Here is a 21,573-nt window from a genome sequence, read left to right as displayed (position 1 = left end):
CCACAAGCTTGTAAGTAGAATGGAATAGATCATTTACCGGCTGGCAGCGCCGGGTAAGTCAGCATCTCCTCCTGCGCGCGCGTGTGCGCCGGAAGAAGCAGAGCGGCCAGGGTGCCGGCCACCAGCTCGAGCGCGATGGCCAGCGCCTGCCGCTCGTCCTCCGTCATGGAGTCCTCCGTCAGCTTGTGGCCGTCCGTCGTGGAGAACACGGCGTACAGGTCCAGGCAGCACATCTGGAACATTTGTTACATTGCATACATTTATTACATACACCCTTTTTACATATGGATATGCGATATTGCCACCAAAAGTTTATAGAATTCATTGACATCGACAACGAGTCTATCTACCGAATTTCAGCTCGATCAGATGTCGGGGAGTTGGTTAATTTCAACTTCCAAGATTTGCATTCATTCATTCACTAACGAAAATAAGAGTGTAATTCAAATAGATGTTTTTACTTCTTCAATAGTTGCAAAACAACTTTGTGGCGTCATTTTAACTATATGAAAATGAAATACTTTGTCAATATATATAATAAAAGTAAGTGTACAATGTGCGTACCGCTGAAACGAGTCCCGGTACGATCAAGGGAGTTATATGGTGTGGAAGCCCTCTATCTCCTATCCATGAAGAAGGTTCCCGTTTTTACCTGAAGGGCGTGCTTTTAAGATAAGATATAAGGGCTGTAAGTTTCGCTCTTGTCATGTAACCGTTTGAATCATAAGAATAATAATAATAATGCTAACTAACGGCATCCTGGCGGCCAGCTTCGGAACTAACTCCTGCGTGGCACAAAATGGCGGCCTCACCACGCATCATCGATAGAAGAAACCTATGTAAGCTTGATCCTTTTAACCCCTATTCATGTGCTATGATAAATCTCAGTGCCGTTTTCGTAATATAAATAAGAGAGAGAGGTCGGAGTTAGGTACAATAACCATGTACCCTAATGTTTACCAAGTACCCGTACGTATAAGTTTGTAATGCTCTGTGTTGTTCTCCTTTGTTTTGGTGTACGACACCCTGCCATAATATATCATTGTAAAATATCACTCTTTTGTCATTTTCGAACCCCTGTCCCGCTCCGAATGAAGTAGCAGAAAAAGATAGCTGAACTCCCGGCTTGAGTGGAGTCGTGGAGTTGAGGGATATCGTGCCTTGAATGAGCTAGTACCTGAATTGATGTAGGTTTACTGGTACTGAAACCCGCATCCCGCATTATATGGCACTGCCACCCTTCGTGTACTGCACGAAACACGTGGACTTATAATCATAAGTCCACGTCTATAACCATCGCCAAACGCTACATTCCCTTTTATATAGCACCCTCTAGAAATTTCTAGAACGGTGCAGAACATTCGAGAGCATTCCACAACATTCCAGAACATCCCGGAATGTTGTGAAATGTGAAATTGTTGTGAAATGGGAATATCCTGGAACATTCAAGTTCATAATGAACTAAAAACGGGATTACAGACCTGATAAACTTTTAGTAACTTTCCAATATTCTAAAATAAGTAACTACGAAAAAACCATTCAAAATCATGGGACGTGATAAAATTTGCAATGCAATGTACAAACATTGGCGAATATGCCCCAAAATGTATATTTTAGAATTATCTTCACCACCTAGGATTCTTGCTGCAGAGTCTCCATCTTCTATCTTCGTGTCTCCTGTTCCTATACTTCATTTTACTTAACTTCACTTTATTTTTGTAATATTTATATTTTTTGTAATACCTGCATCAACTGTAAAGCGCCCCTGAGGTGATATCTCACAAAAGCGGCGCTACACAAATTATCCAATAAATAATAATAATTTTTAAAAAATCCTCTGTTTTCATTTGTGCCCTTACGATCAATATTCTACCATAAAGCTAGTCCATTGAACTTAGCGGGCAACCAATAGTCGTGATGTTCCCACTTTCAGTTTCTGTAAAGCGTAATATAATGTAACCTTGACAATGGCATCGGCAGAGAACTCATCGGTGGCGACAAGGGCGGTGAGCGTGGATGCCAGAGCGGGCAGCAAGGCCTTCGCCTCGTCCAGTCCCTCGGCCGTCTGCAGGCGGTGATGCACGGCCATGTAGCCGCCAGTGTAGCTGTGGGCGTTGAGGCGCGCCGACGGGGACAGCCCCGAGCGAGAGTCGGGCGATAGCGATCTGGAAAAAACAAATCAAGTTGAAGCGATATGTGTAGAATTGATACGGAAAGACTGGTAAGAGAAATTGCATCGTGGGAGGTGAATGTGGGTAACGCCATCCAGGGAATCATTTATTGGATAGCAAACACCTCTGCCATAGGTCACTTCAAGTGGCAAGTTATGGCCGTTGACTTAGCAGAGATGCCCGGGTTCACGGGAGACCCTTTCGACCCAACGCCTTGCACTGCAATGGGAGGGATGGATTCATAGTTAATGTAAAACTATACATACTCTCTCTTTTAACGGGCGGTCCGTTTGATAGATTCCCCAATCTTAACAAACGGACTGCAATCTTTAGAGCACAGGCGTCAGGTAGGTATGCTGTCCTTGTTCTATCGGTATTACAATGGAAGATGCTCTGAGGAACTAGCGTCATTGATCCCTTCGGCACCGGTGCGTAGTCGGGATACACGCCAAACGCGCGCCCAACATTTGTACACGGTTGACATTTGTCACATGAGAACGGGTCGCTTCTACGATTCGTTCTTAAGTTCAACAGCTCGGCTGTGGAACGAACTGCCGGCCTCTGTGTTTCCTCCCTCCTACAACATGGGACTCTTCGAGACCCATGTTCACTCCTTGAGATGACCCGTCTCATTTAATTGACTCAATCCCATCGTCGTGTTAAAATGGCTATGGTAATATTCATTGCCTAGATCTGAAGACGATGAAATACGCTTTCAAATTTTATTATTAGAAATAGACATATATTTTTTTAAATATTCAAATTTTGAATGCAAACATAAAAATATAAATAAAAACGCTCACTTTACTTTTCTTGTAACTAAAATATATATATACTGATATGTAACAAAAAAAAAATATACAAAAAAACACATATTTTATTGGACAAATGTTTTACAAACATAATTATTGTCACCTCACTTCTTTGTCATTTCATATCAAAATAATTTATAACAAAATTCATAAAGTTTTTTTTAAATTGCGGTCGGCACGTTTGGTTTCATAAAGGTGCACATTTTAATTATTCTGTGGTTAACCCATTCCACCACTAATAATATGACTTAATCTGTTAATTAAAAACACTATTTAACCTCTTAAGCACCACGCCCGAGTATACTCGGGCGGCTATTATGTGTCAGAATTCGGAATTCATACTAAAGAAAAATTTTTATTATTTTTTCACACTATGCACCACAATCAATACATATTCAGTCCCATTTTAGGTTTATATAATGGCTTTTATATGAGGATATATATTTTGAGTAAATAAAATTCGTTCATAAAAAAAAAGGTGTTTTTTTTTCCATTTTTAATTTTTAAATGATTACTGAAGGGGTTAATTATTACAACTTTTATTTTAAAGAAACCTTAACACTAAACTTCACATAAAATTAAAACGGTACAACATAGAACTATACACGGTGTCCGGAAACTCGTAGTACAAGCGGGAAACTGGAGAATCTACACCACATGGGGAACCCAAATAAACATAAAGTTTTTTGATTTGAGCATTTTCACAAAAAAAAAAAAAAAAACCTAAAAAAAATATTTTTCGGCTATTTTAGGGTTAAAGTTTTTTCTGGTGTTTAGGGTTGAATAACAGATGTTTTAACCCTGCAGAGCAGAAATATTTTATGATTACACCGGGTTAAATGAAGGGTGATTTCAAAATAATGCTTCAAATCCGAGTTTCTTCATTTGTTTTACTTTCAAATAGTTTTAATTAGTTGGGTACTTTGATCTTCAGTAATAATTTATAAGAATTTGATAAAAAAAAAATAAAAAAAAATCAACTTCTAACTCGATTTACTCGATAGCGAAAGCTCAAATCAAAAAAATATATACTACGAAATCGACTCCAAATGTGATGTAGATTCACCAGTTTCCCGCTTGTACTACGAGTTTCCAGACACCCTGTATATATATTTTTTTGTTATTTGGATATTTGTTTAATCTTCATCTCCAGGCAGTTTTGGAAGGGTACGGTATGTTTTGAAACATTCTGACATGTAGAGAGCCAACAAGCATTTCTCACATTCCCATTGTGATTCACTTTTCTTTTTCAGTAATGTAACACATTTTACACAGGTTTTTCGACGGGTTTCGTTTAACAGGATTTGGAGGAATTTGTCAAGGGAAGTGCACATTGTGCAGCCTGTAATCGTAAAGGGCATGCTCCTCCAGATGTCCTTCCTCGCCTCTTGTATGGTGGTAGCGTCATATTCTCTAATATGTTTTCCGCAATACCTATCCTATAGTCGCTATATGTCAACATTTTCAAATTAGACATATTTTTATTTAACCCTTTAATGCATGATTTATTTAATTTTCTGTAAAAAAATATATTTTGTAGATATTTACATGCATATGCAAGGAAATATAAAGAATTTATTTTATTTGTAATTTTTTAATGATATTTGATTAAAAAAAAATTGTTGCAAATTTACAACACCATGTATTTAATAAAAAATAAAATGAACAATTTAAAAAATTCTCAAAACTAATAAGTGTACCGGAAAAATACGAGTTATTACATATAAGTATTGTATTATTGTATCTACTTACCTAAGAAAATCAAAATAATAACAGCAAAACCAAACTGTAATTCTAGCCTCCAACCAATTTTCGAGAATCTTCACTTTGTTGAAGAAAAAGTGACATTTGACATTCGCGAAAGAAAAAAAAGGTGATGCCACTCGATAAAATATATTACCGTGAACTTGATAATTCTAAAACGGCATGCATTAAGTATACACCAAAGAGTTAAAGGTGGTTTGAACGGTATGTTGCAGTTTTACAACAGTATGCATTTAAGGGTTAATGCATAGGTATTATATAAGGCCATGTCAGCCAAATAAAAAAATATTTTTTGTATCCCTTGGAATACCTTCGCATTAGTGGATAGGAAGCCAAGCACTGGTCATTTCTGTCGACTGCACCCACCCCACGATTATAATCGATGACTGCCTTGGGTTTTAGAATAGGATTCCCAGTTTTGTAGTCATTTTTACCCGTATCCGTCATTCGTAAAGTTGTTTTCAATGATTTTTTATGCATAAAATGATTACGCATAGACAGACCGGCGTTTCACCGGCCTTTAATACCATAATATGGTTGACCGGCAATTCGCCGGCTTCGTGTGTCAATGGGTTAATGTCTAGATTTGAATACAAAGCGTGGTGTTTTTTTTATTAACACAGTTTAGATAATATTTCTCTCCATGACAGTAAGGGAGGTGCGACCATATGAGTTGTTCCCAAAAGCGAACAAATTAGCCTGAAAGGTTGACCTTATCGCATACAACGCACCTCCACACGGTTCAACTTTACGTTCAACTCAAACAGATTGATAACAACCGCTGAACCAAATTGAGTCATCTGCAAGGCCTGTGAAGAAAATGACTTATCATTGCAAAAACAATCTGTCCGTTTGATAGATTCCCCTAACTTAACAAACGGATTAGAATCTGGGGGCAATGCAATCCTTGTTATCTCAGTATTTCAATAGAAGATGCTTCAAAGAACAAGCATCATTTGATCCCTTCGACGCCGGTGCAGTCAGTAAACAAATCAAATGTGCATCCAATATTTATACGACTCATTCCTGAATTCAACAGCTCAGCCGTGAAATGATTTGCCGTGTACACTTAACACAAAAACATAAATCCTAATTACCCGTCGTGTATGAGTTTGGAGGCGAGCAACGTTCGAGCGAGGTTGTTTGCAGCCGGCGGGAAAGGGCCGCCCACGGCCAGTCCACGCGCGTGGTAATACGCAGCGCCGATGCGGTCGCCTCGCGCGGCACGTAAGAGGCCCAGCTGGTTGTAGGGCTGGCCGTTGCGAGGGGATACTGTCAGCGCTTGCCTGAAATTATATAATTTGACAATACGGTAAAGTACTGTTTTAACGCAACCATTTGGCATCTGTTTGTAAATTTGTTTGTTGGGTTCTGGTTCCAGTTTGGCTATGTTAGATACTACCTTTTTATCCCACCAGAGTTCACACGATCGTAGTTCCTACCACGAGCTGTAAAATCGGAATAATCAATATTACGGTACCTACCGGACTGAAGAATGTTTGAAAAAGAATCGTCATTGAGATGGTGATATTTCTTTGGACAGTTATGTAATTCTTTATTTGAAATAAATAATTTATTAGAAAAATACGTTTTTGGACGCAAAGTGTACTGTTTACAGAACTACAATGTAGTTTTATCTGAAACAATCCATAAGAAGGTGTTTCTCAACAGATTCAATCAGGACATTATAAGGTTATTTTCCACACTAGCCAAGCCTGTCTTCGTCTCAGCCTTTCTTTGTCTCGTAAATTCTGGTCCTTCATAATAGGATAAGGTGCTCTCACAGCTGCTGTGCCACATGATGTACAGGTGGGGCCTTAAAGAGCCGGCTATATGTGAATGCGGTGCGGTGCAGAACCCCGAACATGTGGTTAACGAATGCACGCTCCATTCATTCTCCACGAGGATTCATGAGGTCCACAGGGCGACGCCCGAGGCCTTAGACTAGCTCACAAACCTACAAGTCCAACATCAGATACCACTTTTCTGTCGGACAACTTTATTAATGTTTCATTAAGGAGTTATAGTTTGTATAATGTATTTAAGTTTGCCAACCTGTAGAAAGAGTCAGCCCTCCGTGGCTGGCGACTATAGCGGGCCAAGTCCCCGAGGTGCACTAGGCAGTGCTGGCAGATGTACCAACACGAGGCAGGCTGCGGGGGCCGAAATGCCGTGTGGGGAACGTCGCCCCACGGATACGGGATGTTGCACCTAAAATACAGAACAGATTAGTGACGAAGAGTAACTAAGACTGGTTGAGGAGTTAAGAGCGCTAGTGAGATAATTACCTAAATGGAAGGTTCAGCTTGAAGGTGGTACAGATCTGATGAAGCAAGCAGATGTAAAAGCCAGTGGCAGCTTGCAGTACCCACAACAGCAGGGTCTGGTTCTCAGCCCGCCGCGGGTTCTGAAAAGAAAAATCTGTAATATAGCTAATTTATTTAAAAAGGATTGCGCGACTGTATCAATGATAGTTATTTGTGTGAATTATATATTTATTAAAGCAGAGAAGGTATACAAATAGTTCCCGTGAGCACTTTGGCCGTGGACCCAATTTCATCTCATTCATTTGAATTTGTTTCCAGATCTCATGATGGTCCCTCTTTTCTTTTTTTCTCTTCTTCAGGTTCCCCGAAGACCCAAAAGGGAAGAGTCCACTGAGGTGACTTCAGCTCTGCTCTCCACCCCCCCCTGAGTTCCCCAAAGGCCCCTAGTTTTTGTTTGAATTGATCAGAGTATCTAGGGAAATATAAGGTCCTCACCAGCAGAGCACCGAGTGCTGGGGTAAGGTCTAAATAATCCAAGATGTGATCCTGTATCTTCGAGGCAACGTTTGTGACAGTTGACCCAGTGTCATTCAGCCTGAGCGTGGTAGCTCCAACCTTAGCTTGGGATGACTATTGCAGGTTGTGTTTCAACGCCGCTCACCACACTCTCTACATCAATAGCTGTGTGTATGTCTCACCTTCTTGTCTTTGGCATTGTTCTGCAGCAGTTCTATTTGGTTTTTGAATCCAACATTCCACAAGTCCTGTTCTACCTTTTTGTCCAAGGCGTAGTCCAAATCAACCAATAGCACTTTCTGGTATGCCTAGAAATACAACAATTTATAATCATCCACCACTACACTTCCTAATAAACACAAGACAATTACTACAATTCCAAGATGCGTGGGGCGGGGGCTGGGCAAAAGCGCGTACCTTTTAGTTATTGGCTAATAAATGAATCCGACAGTCCGCAGGCAACTAGTATTTTACAAGACATCCTTTTTACAATGGTGCGTGCCTCGCTTTGTTTATCCATCTCTAGCCATAACTAAACATCCCAAAATGATTAGATTTCTTCGATTCGTGCTTTATTAAAACTGTTTGTTATTAAACTGAATAAGCTTAAAATTAAGTAAATGCAATATTAGTCATTATTTTCTTCACCATTATATAGGAAATTATAATTGATGTGTTATTTTGTAAAATGTTCTGATGAGCGCTGGACGCATAAAAATAAGAATGTAATTTATTTATTTATTTACTCATGTTCTCACTAAAAAAGTTGTGCGCCAATATATTATGGAAAAGATTACAAATTTGAGGTACATGCAAGTATAGAAGATCATGGAGGCAGTTTTACTGTTTTGTGACATGCGGCAAAAGATAGTTGCTAAACTGTCTGTAAGTGACGTTAAAAATGTCGATGGTCAATGCAGAATCGTTAAGCAGTTGAGTCGCTCTGTTGATTGATGCGTTCTAATAGGCAGAAGTCCTCGCTTTCGGAGTATAAAAAAGTGCGTGTGATCTCCCACGAGTGTACTTGTTAAGCACATATAAGTTAATCTCTTTCAATATAAGTGGATTAAGTATAGTTTAAAAAAATGTTGGCCTAATATTATTTTTCTGCGTGCTTCTGAGGTGTTGAGCATTCCTGTTAAGAACAAGGATGATTCTCTCATATATAGGTGACTAGACTGAGGATTTGGTTTTGTTCAGAAGGGGACCAAATAATGAAGCTATATTCCAGGATACTGCGAACAAAGCTTCATATGTTTTCCGTACTGCGATTCCGTTATGCGAAATGCACGAACCCTGCTGGTGGAAAATAGGTTGTCACATGGTTTGCCTCCAAGTGATCGAAATGGTACTCATATTTAGCTTTAGGACGGGTCTATTTATTCTGACATCGGTGATTTTTAATCTTTGCCGAGACACGATCCCTTGCAAGCAATGGATACAGCTCACATCACCAATAGTTGGAAGCTCGTTTATGAAATCCCAAACCCGTGCGGGCACCGGTCTAAAGTCAAGATTCAAGACCCGGCAATAATAATAGCAACAAAAATATCAGGACTGAGTCACTTAGATACTCGCTTATACCTAGATTGCATGCAGTATCGATGTTTTTTCAGAAGTAGTAGATGTGTTAAACTGCACGGAATATAGTTATAAGAAGGCTATAATAACATATCTCAATCACAATAATCAATGTCAGGAATGATAATATTCTTCTGCATGGCTCATATATCATATTTTACTACATCTAAACTATTTACTTCAGATATCTTATAGTGTTAGCTAACAATGCATTATTTTATTAAAAATTATTATTTCTTATCCATAAGTATCATAGAATCGCTGACAGCCCTGAATTGTTAATACCAAGTTACGATGCCTACTCAGCTATTCCAAGTACAATTAATTTAGTGGGTAACAATAAACTCACTACTGACTATTATCATAGACACCTTACACTTCGACTTGACAGGTCTTATAAAAGCCTAGTATAAATTAGTTCAACTATTTATTTATTTTATTTATTTATTTATTTATTAGATACAAATAATAACATACATATTAAGGAAGCTTTGGCTGTCCAACTAGGAAATTTTCCCGTTTTAGGACAGCCAAATTGCCTGGTTTAGTTAACATTTGTACACGCTGCTGTTATGAATTATATTTCCATACTTTACATTAATAGTTAAGCTAGTAATATATAGTCTATATACATATATATTTTTCAAAGTAATCAAAATAAAAACTTTTTCAGATATATTTGTACACCCGAATATTAGTTTTTTTTTTATGAAAACACCTGATAAATGTTATCAAGGTACATGTAATAATATGCATAATTAAGGAACACTGTATCAGGGTACATGATAACATATTGGATTAATTCAATTTATAGTTACAATACAAGAAAAATATTAGGTGGGTTTCTTAATTTGTTCGCTGTTACTGTGCTGTGTATTAATTTACATAATCAAGGTACATATAATATAATATACATAGTCAAGAAAAATGTAAACAAGGTACATGAAAACATATTGTATAAACATTATCAATCACAAAAATTATCAATCGCATTGTATCAATCAGATGTAAACTATTGTTTTATTATATTTGTTTTGAATTATGCATTGTCTTACTGTACTTATATTAATAACTGCATCACTTGCAATAGTGTTTTTGTGTACACATCAATTGTTCTGTAATTTATTGCTATTATTATCCTCTGTACCATTATTCACTTGTAATTCATTATCACTGTATTGTAAAAGCCATTTTATGGCGTTTGAATAAATAAATAAATAGTTAAATAAAGTATAAATAAAGTGGTTAAAGAATAATGATGAATCCTAGCTAAACGTTCGTCCCCTTTTCAGCACATTTTTATAAGAAAACATTGACACTTTAACCCTTTGTATATCAGATACTCCATAATGTAATGTAAAAATATGAGGAAAAATTACAATATTTTTAGAAAATTAGAAAAACATATTTTTTTGTTAAGGCAGTAATTAAAAAGATGCAATTATGTTAAGAAATATATATTTATTAAGCAGTCGCCCAAATGCATACGTGGTTTTTTAGGACACGTGTCAAGTACTCACTGGTTTCCCGTCTGCCACCTTTTACTGCCCTTTTCGAGCAGACGACACAGTCCCTTTTGGGACCTTTTTTTCAAAACATGGAGTTTTACATTGAGCATGGTCTCTGATGGAGTGGAACTAGATGGTCTACTTTGAGGCTTTTTGTACTCGCCCACTAATTGTTTGTGTACTCACCCACTAATTGATCTACTAAAATTTTGATAAATTTCAAATGGCTAAATGGATTTTCCTTGTCATTGTTTTTAATAAATTTATATAGAATATATGAGTTACTGGAACACATCTCCATCTCCCAAAAAAAGAGTTTACGCCACCATTTCAGCGATTTTCTTAAGAAGCAATATGTCGATGCATACTGATCAACACAATCAACCCCATCCATGGATTTAGTATAATCGATGATAACTTTTGGTTTATCCTTAATTACTATCTATCGAAGTTTCATCGGAGGAGTCACTTTACACTTCGAAAACAAACTTGTCTTCACTACTACTGAATTCGAAATTCTCCTCCGTATTTATTGCACGGTTATGCATAGTCATTGTTATGAATGAAAAACAGAGCAAAAAGCACAACCTATCGCCAGTGGGTACTGTATAAAACTAAATAGAACACGTGTATACCTGTAAAAAGACCATTTTATTTTTTAAACAATTTAATTTAATTGTCAAGTCTTTGACAGCCCTGAATTGTTGAAGCTACTTTGCCATACCCTCCGGCCGTAGTGGCCAAGTGGAGATAAATTTGATTGTAACAATAAACTCACTACTATTTGCGCTATTATAATATTTTGCTAGATTATATCTGTTGGCAAGTCACCTTTTTTGTATATATTATCCTGTTTAAATGAGGTGCTTTCTATTATTGTAGCATTCGATGCCTTAAGAAAATTTCAGCTGTATCACATTCAATGTCGTTTTGTATACATATTGTTGTGTTCTTAAATGTAATACTAATATTCGCCTATGTACCACTGTGTACTTATAATCTCATGTATCACATTATTGTAAAAGCCTTTTATGGCGTTTAATAAATAAATAAATAAAATGTATATCTATTGTTTGTCGCCGCTGCAGCGCCATTGGTGTTGTTAGAATGTTTTATATGTCGCCGTGGCGGCGACAATGGAGTACAAAAGATTAACAATAACAAAAAAGTAGTCACAAAAAGCTGCTTCAAGGTACTTTGTCTGCAGGTTCTACCATTTTTCTTTAATTTACTAAACGCAACACATAATCATTTTGTAGGCAAATTTCATTAAAATTAATTTGACGACAATGTCTATCTGTAATGCTCCGGTCTCTTCTTCTGATTGTAGCTGCTTCCTATATCGTGTTTCCAGTATTCCTCCCCTGGATTATCGTTTGGAGAAATTTTGTAGATATCTCGAATTCAAACAGACTTAGGTGAGTCCATTTCGATGAATTTTTAAACTCCTCCAAGTGTGAGTTTGGTAAATTTTGTATCTCGAAAACAATTTTTTTTTATTTTTATTAATATCAATAGCAAAATTTGTACATTATGTAGGTTTAAAGTATAATATAAGTATATTTTTTGTATTTTTTTCACAGTCCTCCTCACTAGGGTTTCCTGTTCTGAGGCGGCCTGTAGTTTTTCTTAAATTTTTGTATTTAGTTTTGAATTGTCTTTACATTGTCTTCATAATGTTTGTAAGTTGATTATTACTTTGATCTCTAAGCCATGTTTTGACTTTTGTTTTAAATATACTCATTTCGTTTATTTTTTTGGTTTCATTTGGTAGAGCATTGAACAATTTTATAGCATGGAATTTATTATTTCTCTGTCCAAAGGATGTGTTCAAACTGGGAGTAATCAGGATATTTTCGCTTTTTGCCCTGGTTGTGTATTTATGTTGGGCAGTGGAGTATTCGGATATGTTTTTTTTCAGTTTAAATAAAATATTTTTTGAATATAGTTTCTGTACATTGTAAACATTGAAGTTTTTGAATATTTCTTCTGTCGGAGTTCTAAGCGGAACTTTCAGTATAGTCTTTAACAGTGGCGGTTCGTGGTTTTTTTAACAGGGGGTTCAGAAATTCAAGAGAAGATAAACATATCTAATTAAAATTTACTTACTGTTGTCCTACGTCAAATAGTCGAATACGGCAGCAGTCACACAACTTAAATAAAGTTAGTGGGAGGGGTACCTACATATTATTGTTTTTAAATCACTTTACCTAGACACAATTATTAGATAATGAGAAAAGTTTTATAGGAATTAAATTGTTTAATGTTTTTATAGCACTCAATGTAGGTACGTTGCTAATTATTATTGTTTTTTAGAGAAGAATAATTTCGTAGAATACATAATAGATATTTTAAAACATCAAAAAAACAAATAAAGGTGGCACGAAATAAATTTAAAAATAGGTAGTAGATTTACAAATGCCATAAGCAAACGGTTGGAGAAATGCAGAAACAAGAAAACAAAAATATGTACAAAAATGACTACAAAGTTAAATACCATAATATAACATAAAAAAATAACACTTAACTTGCATCCCTATGGTTCAAAGGTTAAACGTCGGCCGCGAAGTTCTCGGGTTTCTTCGGTTACATTCGTCAATGTTCGGAGGTCACGTGATATCACAACGCGTGTTCGGCGCACACAATTTGTCTTATTTTTGCAAAGAAAGACCAAATTTTGTATATATCACCGTCATAGGGTCTGTACCGGCTAAGATTATTTTGTATGGAGAGTTTGGCGCGGATTTTAACTCGCACAAATTTGGAATAGGCATCGTATTTTTCGGTGGCGCGGGTTTTGAAGGCGAAATTTTAATAGCGTGCTATCTATAATGTGCTTATATTATTATAAAACAAGGATGTTTTATTTTCTCATATTTTTAATGGGGGTTCGCCGCACAAACGCACTTTAGAGAAAACCGCCACTGGTCTTTAATACTCCTTTTTGTGCTATATTGAGCCGCTCTGTGTGAGTGCTCAAGGCAGACCCCCATCCAGTTATTCCGTACTCTATTTGTGATTGACACAAAGCATAGTATACTTTTTTTATATCGTTTATATAGAGGATATTGCGAATGTTTCTAAAGAAGTATATGTACCTGGTTAGTTTTTTTGTAATTACATCTATATGTGAGTTCCAACGGAGATTATCATCAATTTCAATTCCAAGATATTTGATGCTTTTGGAGTGTGCTATAGTGGGACAGGGGCATGATAAGCCTTGATTTTTTTGATAAATTCCTTGGCATGAATGTAATTTGAGATTAAGGTCCTCTGACGGCTGCCCTCTGGCTGTTTTAGAAAATGTCAGATATTTTGTTTTATTGACATTAAGCGTCAGGGAGTTTCTTTTAAGCCAGTTTTGCAGGAGACCAAGTCCGTGTTCAGCTTCTTTGTAGGTATTTATCCAATCTTTTTCTTTAAATAAAATTACTGTGTCATCAGCAAAACTAATGATTTTTCCTCTTGTTTCTAGGTTACAGATATCATTAATGTATATTAAAAATAATATCGGACCTAGTACGCTTCCTTGTGGTACTCCATGGTTGATTAGGAGAGGTTTGCTTTTTCTCTTGTTAATTTGGACGCTCTGTGTACGCTCCGTCATATAGCTTTTTAGTAAGTTTTGTGTTGTACATGACATACCAATTTTTGAAAGTTTTGAAAAAAGTATTTTGTGATCTATTGTGTCAAAAGCCTTTTGTAAGTCTATGAAGATTGCCAAAGTTTTTTCTCCACTGTCTAAACTTTTAGTGATCATATCGGTAATTTTTTCTATGGCGTCACTAGTACTTAAGTTCTCCCTAAATCCATACTGAGTTTTTGATAATTTTTTATTGTCTTCTAAGTAGGATAAGAGTTGTTTTTTTTAGTATTCTTTCCAATATTTTTGAAAATGCATTTAGTAGGCTTATTGGTCGGTAATTGTTTATGTCATTTTTACATCCTTGTTTAAATATTGGTATAACAATCGTTTTTTTGAGGGCTGTAGGGAATATGCTATTCGTTATAGACATGTTGACTAAGTATGTAAGTGGTTCGATAAGTTCTTTACAGAGATATTTTATTGCGTTGGTTGAGATTGTGTCCTCCCCCGAAGAAATATTTGATTTTAAAGAAGAAATTGTGTTTTTGATATCGTCAGCTGTAATTTGTTTAAAATTGAGCTGATTTCCTTGCTCAGGTGGTTCGTTTATTTGTACATCTTCATTACATTTTGTAACTTGCTTTGCTAGATTTGATCCTATATTTATGAAAAAATTATTGACGTATTCAAGTATTTGGTCAGGATTATCAGCGTATGTCCTGGGAACATTGTTTATATTCAGCACGTCAATTGATGTAACGTTGGCAGATTTAGAACTGGTTATTTCATTTATTATTTGCCACATTTTCCTGGGATTTTGTTTACAACCTACAATTTTTTTCTTATAGTAGGTTTCTTTTGTACACATAATAACTTTTTTGCAAATGTTTCTGTATCTTTTGTAGTATCTTAACATGTGTATATCGTATGGAATTTTTTTAAGTTTCTTGTGTAACTCGTCTCTTTTTCTTATGCAGTTTATAACATTCTGTGTAATCCATGGTTTAATATGTACATTTTTGTGTGAGATTTTCTTAGTAATTTTTGTGGTATTAGATAGTATATTATTCTGAAGAAGTTCTATGAAATAATTGGGCAGGTCCTTTTTTAAATTGACCGAAGTAAATAGGGTCGGATTAGGTCCTGGGTTGAATTTCTAGATGCGACTGCATCTTTTCGGTATTTTAGAGCGGGAGCACACAGAGAGAGGTCAGGAGTTCCGAGTTCCGCGTTCGGCGTTCATTAGAATGTACTGATACTATAACAACAACGCACACAGCGGGCAGTCAGACCGCGGCGGTCAAAATGGAACGTCGCGTTCTAAGAGTTCTTTTCCCGCCGAGGCAGAGAACGCCAGAACGCCGCGATGTCTGAGGTTACAAACACGGAAAAGTTCATTGAATTGGTTAGGGAAAGGAGTTTATTATACGATTTAAGTGATGTAAATTATAAAAATATAGAATCGTTGTTCATCTTTAAGTAAATCCTGAAAAATACTAGTAAATTCGCCTTGTTCTTCTCGCGTTGTGTTGATTGGGTGCACCCAATACTTCCTTTTCTTTTTAGAAGCTGCTAAGCTCCACAAGAGCAATAATTCTTCATAGGATGATGGACTTTCTAGTGACATGTTGCATATGCAAAGACCCAAACAAAACTAGAACGCGAGAATTTGAACGCCGCTTGTGTGCTTTGGAACTCTTGAGCGGTCAACGGTCACTAGAACGCAGAACTCTGACCGCTCTCTGTGTGCTCCCCTCTTAATTTGAAAATCGCTAATATTGTCTTCAATGATAATATAAAAAAAATGAATAAGTTTAGTTACAAACCTTCTGCAATTGCGTCAGAGAAAGGGTTCGGTTGGTTGTGGGAACGGATGTTTCACTACCTTGGAGTATTTTGGTTTTCAGATCTACGGCTTCCCTGAAAAAACAAATCTACCATTAATTAAAAGTCAAACGTAATCTATCTGATAGATCATGTAAACGGAAGTGGCGCCCTCTGTTATTTTCAAAAGGAATCGTTGAAGTTTTCAAATGCATGCTGATGATGCGGTGCTGATTGCTAACAGAATGGCATATCTACAGTCTCTCGTGTCTAGGATGAACCAAGTATGTATGAAGAATGAGTTAATGATGAATGTAAGTAAGTCTAAAGTCATGGTGTTTGAAAGAGAGAGTACAAAAACAGTGTGTAATATAGTTGTGAATGAGGAATACTTGGAGCAGGTGGACGAGTTTGTGTATTTAGGGAGCATGTTTACGAGAGATGGGAAGGCTGACAGAGATATTGAAAGAAGGGTAAATGTAGGTAACTCCATTAATGGACGACTGAACGCAGTTGGTGCTAACAAAAAATTGGCCAAAGAAACGAAGCTAGCAGTCCACAATGGAGTGCTGGTACCTACCCTGATGTACGGAAGTGAGGCATGGAACTGACAGAGAAAGGATGAAAGTATACTGAATGCTGTAGAAATGAGATCCCTGAGGCGTATGTGTAGTAAAACCATGTATGATCGTGTGAGAAATGTGGAGATCCGCAAAGAGTGTAAGGCTGATTTAAGCGTAATGAGTAAGATCAAGAAAGAGACGCTTATATGGTTTGGGCATGTAGAGCGAATGAGCGAAGAAAGGAGTGTAAGGAGAATATATGATGCAAATGTGAATGGTAGCAGAAGTCGGGGACGCCCGAGGAAGGCCATGACAAGAGTCAGAATAATAGAAGAGAATGTATGAGATGATGTATGAATGTGAATGAGGCAAGGAGTGTGCGCCAAGACCGGGTTGTTAGGCGGTCTGTCCTCTCTGTCTAACCCTGCGGGAATCGGCGTGATGGTTAGTTAAATAGTTAAGAATGCACAATTAACCTAATTATACAGTAATCCTCAAATTACACACCTCAATATTACGGTAATAATATCTCAAGAGGGATGAAATCGCATTTAATGCCTGATGCCTGTTTTGATATATGCAAAAAAAATTATAATAGCAATAAAACAACAAAAAAACTGATCAAGATTTTGTAAATTAAAAAGAATATTAAATTTGTGTTTCTTATATACCGTACCGTTTACCCAATGACATTACAAACATATACACATTATTGTCTCACAAAATTCCTTCTACATCTCTGTAATCTCATAATCTATACCAGCACTTGCGTTGGTAATGTAGTTTTAGTGATTTGTCTTAAATATAGTATTGTTCTAGTTTCTATATATGTTGTATGCAGAGATGAGCAAAATGGGTACCCAAAACCATTTAAAATGCAAAATGGAAATGGGTCAAAACTTTTCCATTTAAAAATGCAAAATGCAAAATGGGTTTTAGAAAAGCATTTTAAATGCAAAATACCTATTTTCAAAATGCATCGAAAATGCAAAATGGTTTCTCAGGTCAAACAATTAAAATTATAATAGAATTTTGTCATTTAATAATGGACATCAATGTAGAACAAACATATTACTTAATGGTAAATCCAAAAACACCACGACTACAGATTATGAAACCACAAAATAATTGCGCGGGACTAATATTGCCAACGTAAAAACATAGAAACTGCTATCTAACATTTAATATTACAGCGTCATGGCCCCATATTCATTATTTGAATCAGTATTTTTTGAAATGGTAGCACTCAATTGTCAGGGCTCCTACCAGGGAGCAACTTGACAAATGGAAATTATCTCTTATAAGCGAGGTTGAGGATCGACTGATATTTGGGGCTTATGAAAAAAAGTTGAGTGGAGATAGTAGGAAGAATGTTGCAAAAAAGCATTTAAAATGGAAAATGCATTGAGAAAAGCATTTAAAATGCAAAATGCAAAATGGTTTTTAGAAAAGCATTTAAAATGCAAAATGCAAAATGGAAAATACCCATTTTGCATTTTGCATTTCCATTTGAAATGGATTTATTTGAAATAAAGCACATCTCTGGTTGTATGTTACTGTTACATGTTTTACTAATATTATTTCATATTCAGTTTAACGTTATTTCATGCTTTAAAAACTTTGCGTACAGTATTCGTTAGATCACTAGGTATATTCTGTTCTTAAAATCCATGTAAAATCCTGACTGGGCGTAAAACCGAATAAAGTCGCTATATGCACCTGTCTGTTTGTGCGCTTAATTCTTTTAAACTACGCAATGGAGTTTGATAGGGTTTTCACTATCATTTAGAGAAATTCTTCCGGAAGGTTTATATATATGCGCGTTCAACACGCTCTTCTGTCCTGTTCAAGGTTGATCAAAGCAAAACGAACTCTAAGCAAAATTCTTGCCTGAACAGACTAATAATTACAATAGCGTATTATCCAAGGTTGATATTTTCAGTTGCGAACTTACCAAATACAAGAGTTCCATAAAAGAATATTTCTCTGATGGTTTGTGAATAATGTTTATGTCTCTATTGTTTATATCTTTATTATGATTTGATTTATATCTATCAACCTCGCTCCATGGCTATAAATGTAGTGTTTTGTAAATTTTTCTTTTCATATAATCTTTTGTTTTGTATAAATTTTTTAATTCATATTCCTTTCTCACAAATTTATTTATTTATTCCATACTATGCAGTCTCAGTAGAGGTAAAGTCACAAGAAGGAATCCATAATTGGTTTTATTTTAGCTATACAATACTCATGTACAAACTGATTAAGGGGGTATTTCACTATGTCGGGCTAAATATATGACTAGCTAGCCGTTGGCTGAATCGCAAAATGTTTGCAGTTACCCCATCTACTGCAACGCCTGTCATGTTTTGCCGCAATGTCTATGGAATGCTAGCGTCAACGCCAATTGATCTGTGGTCAACGCCGTCACCCAGTTTCCCGCCATAGTCCGCACACCGCAAAGTGTGCATTTTTTTGGTTATGTTATGTTGATTATCAGGTCATTTTAGATAGATTCGTGTCGAATTAATACATTGTTTCTTATTTTGAACACAATCAAATAATTCAGGATGGATCATACAAGCATTCAAATTCATTCGAGCTCTTAAAACTCGCGGCCTTCGCATCGCCGCCCTTTCACCTGCTTCTGTAAATTAAAAACCTCGGTATCCATAATAATTCGCAACAAAATTCGACTCACTTCTCCGCTGTCAAACTCGGAATGTTTTGACGTCATCTTTGATTCGAGGAATAGCGCCTAACGTGAGGTTCGAGCACTGATTAGTCAAATCAAACTTTAACCCGAGCGTTAGTGTTATTCAGATATAGTGAAAACGAAAAAATGACTAATCCGCGGATTAGTGCTTAGTCAGAACATAATCAGAGATAGTGAAATGCCCCCTAAATGTAAACTGTCGATTTCCCGAAAAATTTATAATAAATAAATATATAATACATGCATATTATATTTATAGACAGTAGAGAAAAGTTGATGTTGAGTCAAAGCACGAGACCTCACACGACTCGCTACAGTTTAGTACTAAATCGAAAAGACAGCAATTACCGTATCTTTTGCTTACCACTTTGGGATCTCTACAACGTGTCTATAAACTTTGTAATGTCATTGGTTTTACCGGCACGTTTTGAATGTGAAAAATGGAACATTCTAGATCCAGATTGTATAAAACATTTAGTTGCCATTTTTACGACGTGAGAGTACCAGACTGTGCTGGGACATTATGTATATATTTTTTATGTGAATTTTGCACAAGGGTCCCAACTATCCCGGAGCCGGTGGGACTATAGCATCCCCAATTTGGTTAAGGGTAAATATTTAATTACCGTCGCACTTTTAATAAGCACAGATTATGGTACACTTCGTTTCAACTTAATTACTAGAAGAAACAAATATGGTAAAAGATGCATTGAAGTTGCATTTTTATTCAATCAAAACGATTCCTTTGTCGCTGATCAATTTTTCATTTCAATCTAAATATGCATAAATTACTTAATCAACCCAAATTAAGAATCTTATAACCAATCCTGTGCATGTGAATAGTTATTTCTTGTAGTAATTGTTAATTAATTGAAACAAAGTGTAATTTCCATAATTTGTGCCTAAAAGTGCGGCAGTTAGGAAAATAATTACCGGGGCATGTTGTGAGACCGAAGAGAATGCTGGAGGAAGGTTGGGAAGTACCTGCCCGGTGAAATGATCGCATCTAGTCACCGAACACTGCTAAAGCCATTTCGGTAATCTTTTAATTCAGAATGGTGGTCATTCACCAGGTGTTATGCGGTGTTGCGCTAACTCCTTCTTTACCCAACGTTTCGGACAACGTTACAGTGTCCATCATCAGGGCAGATGTGAAAACGAAACGTTGGCTAAAGAAGGAGTTAGCGCAACACGGCATAACACCCCAAAAACAAATAACAAAAATACTTTTGGCCGTGAAAATCTTAAATCATATTAGATGCATTAAAGTTCAATTTTTCTCGGTAAATATTTACCTACGACTACCGTTTTTACTACTACAAAAAATTGCCCCTTTAATAACGCCTGCTCGCGTCCCCTTTAGAGTTATATCCCAGTTTTCATGTAGTTTGTGGGCTACGCTAGGTTTGTATAGACTGGTTTGTGATTTAATTCTACCTAATCCAACCTAACCTAACATGTACGGAATATTTTCTCAAACAGTAGTCGTAGGTAAATAATTACCTTTTTCTCAATGTTAAGTTTAAAAGTTAGGAAATACGGATAAATTGTTAAAATAACACAAACTAACACCCTAAAAACCTATTTTGTGCTTGTGCGACTTAAACCCCCCCACTTAAATAGTTATCGCTATTAGATATTTAATTTAAAATGTTGTTTTTTTAAAGAGCCTTTGCATGCAGCGGAATTCGACAAGTTTACTGTTTAAACAAACAGAAAAACTATCAGGGGTTGTAGTTGTTTTTTCAACTCTCAATTCAAAAATGTTGCATTTTTTAGTGATCGAAATGGATACATTTATCTCAGTTTTTCTTGGACAAAATATTCTGTTTGAAAGTGGCACTCACCTTAAAGCCTGCGCAGCTGCATTGAGAACCATGTTGCTTGCACTTTTGCTTGCACCTTTACTTTATCATAATACTAATCTCCTGGTCTATCCCACAATTTCCTGGAAATAACAATATTGACCGAACGTTAAAATATCGCATTTCCCAAGAAACTGGTCTTGTGAAATATCTTTTCAACTATGAGAGAGAAAACATGGTAAGCTTTTAACCTACGCTTTATATTGCACTATATCATTGTGATATTTCAAATAACACACTCGCGAAAAATCCCTACACGTTTTGCTAGACTCCCATTTGATTGAATTTGACAATCTGACAGGAGCCTTCCAGTGTTGCCAGTTTCAAATTAAATATTCATCTTGGAAAAATATTCCAAAATAAAACACAATGCATAAAGTTGATGGATTGACATTTCTTA

The 21,573-nt window shown here is 36.3% G+C and overlaps 1 protein-coding gene across 1 annotated transcript in view; it reads right to left on the bottom strand.

The window, feature by feature from the left end:
* Positions 1 to 21,187, bottom strand: part of LOC149415064 (uncharacterized) — a 44,136-nt gene extending 22,949 nt beyond the window's left edge. The window contains exons 1-8 of the mRNA XM_089643347.1: positions 21,156 to 21,187; positions 16,032 to 16,125; positions 7,713 to 7,838; positions 7,036 to 7,154; positions 6,803 to 6,958; positions 5,845 to 6,033; positions 1,961 to 2,165; positions 38 to 233 (exon numbers count right to left, since the gene is read on the bottom strand). Coding sequence (XP_089499473.1) covers positions 38 to 233; positions 1,961 to 2,165; positions 5,845 to 6,033; positions 6,803 to 6,958; positions 7,036 to 7,154; positions 7,713 to 7,838; positions 16,032 to 16,125; positions 21,156 to 21,187 — 1,117 coding nt within the window. The remainder of the gene's footprint in view (positions 1 to 37; positions 234 to 1,960; positions 2,166 to 5,844; positions 6,034 to 6,802; positions 6,959 to 7,035; positions 7,155 to 7,712; positions 7,839 to 16,031; positions 16,126 to 21,155) is intronic.
* Between the last annotated feature and the right edge of the window lie 386 nt (positions 21,188 to 21,573).

This window comes from Hesperophylax consimilis, chromosome 19, assembly GCF_061612785.1.
Source record: "Hesperophylax consimilis isolate HC1 chromosome 19, BYU_Hcon_1.0, whole genome shotgun sequence".
Taxonomy (NCBI): domain Eukaryota; kingdom Metazoa; phylum Arthropoda; class Insecta; order Trichoptera; family Limnephilidae; genus Hesperophylax; species Hesperophylax consimilis.
This window is presented reverse-complemented; position numbering and strand designations above follow the sequence as displayed.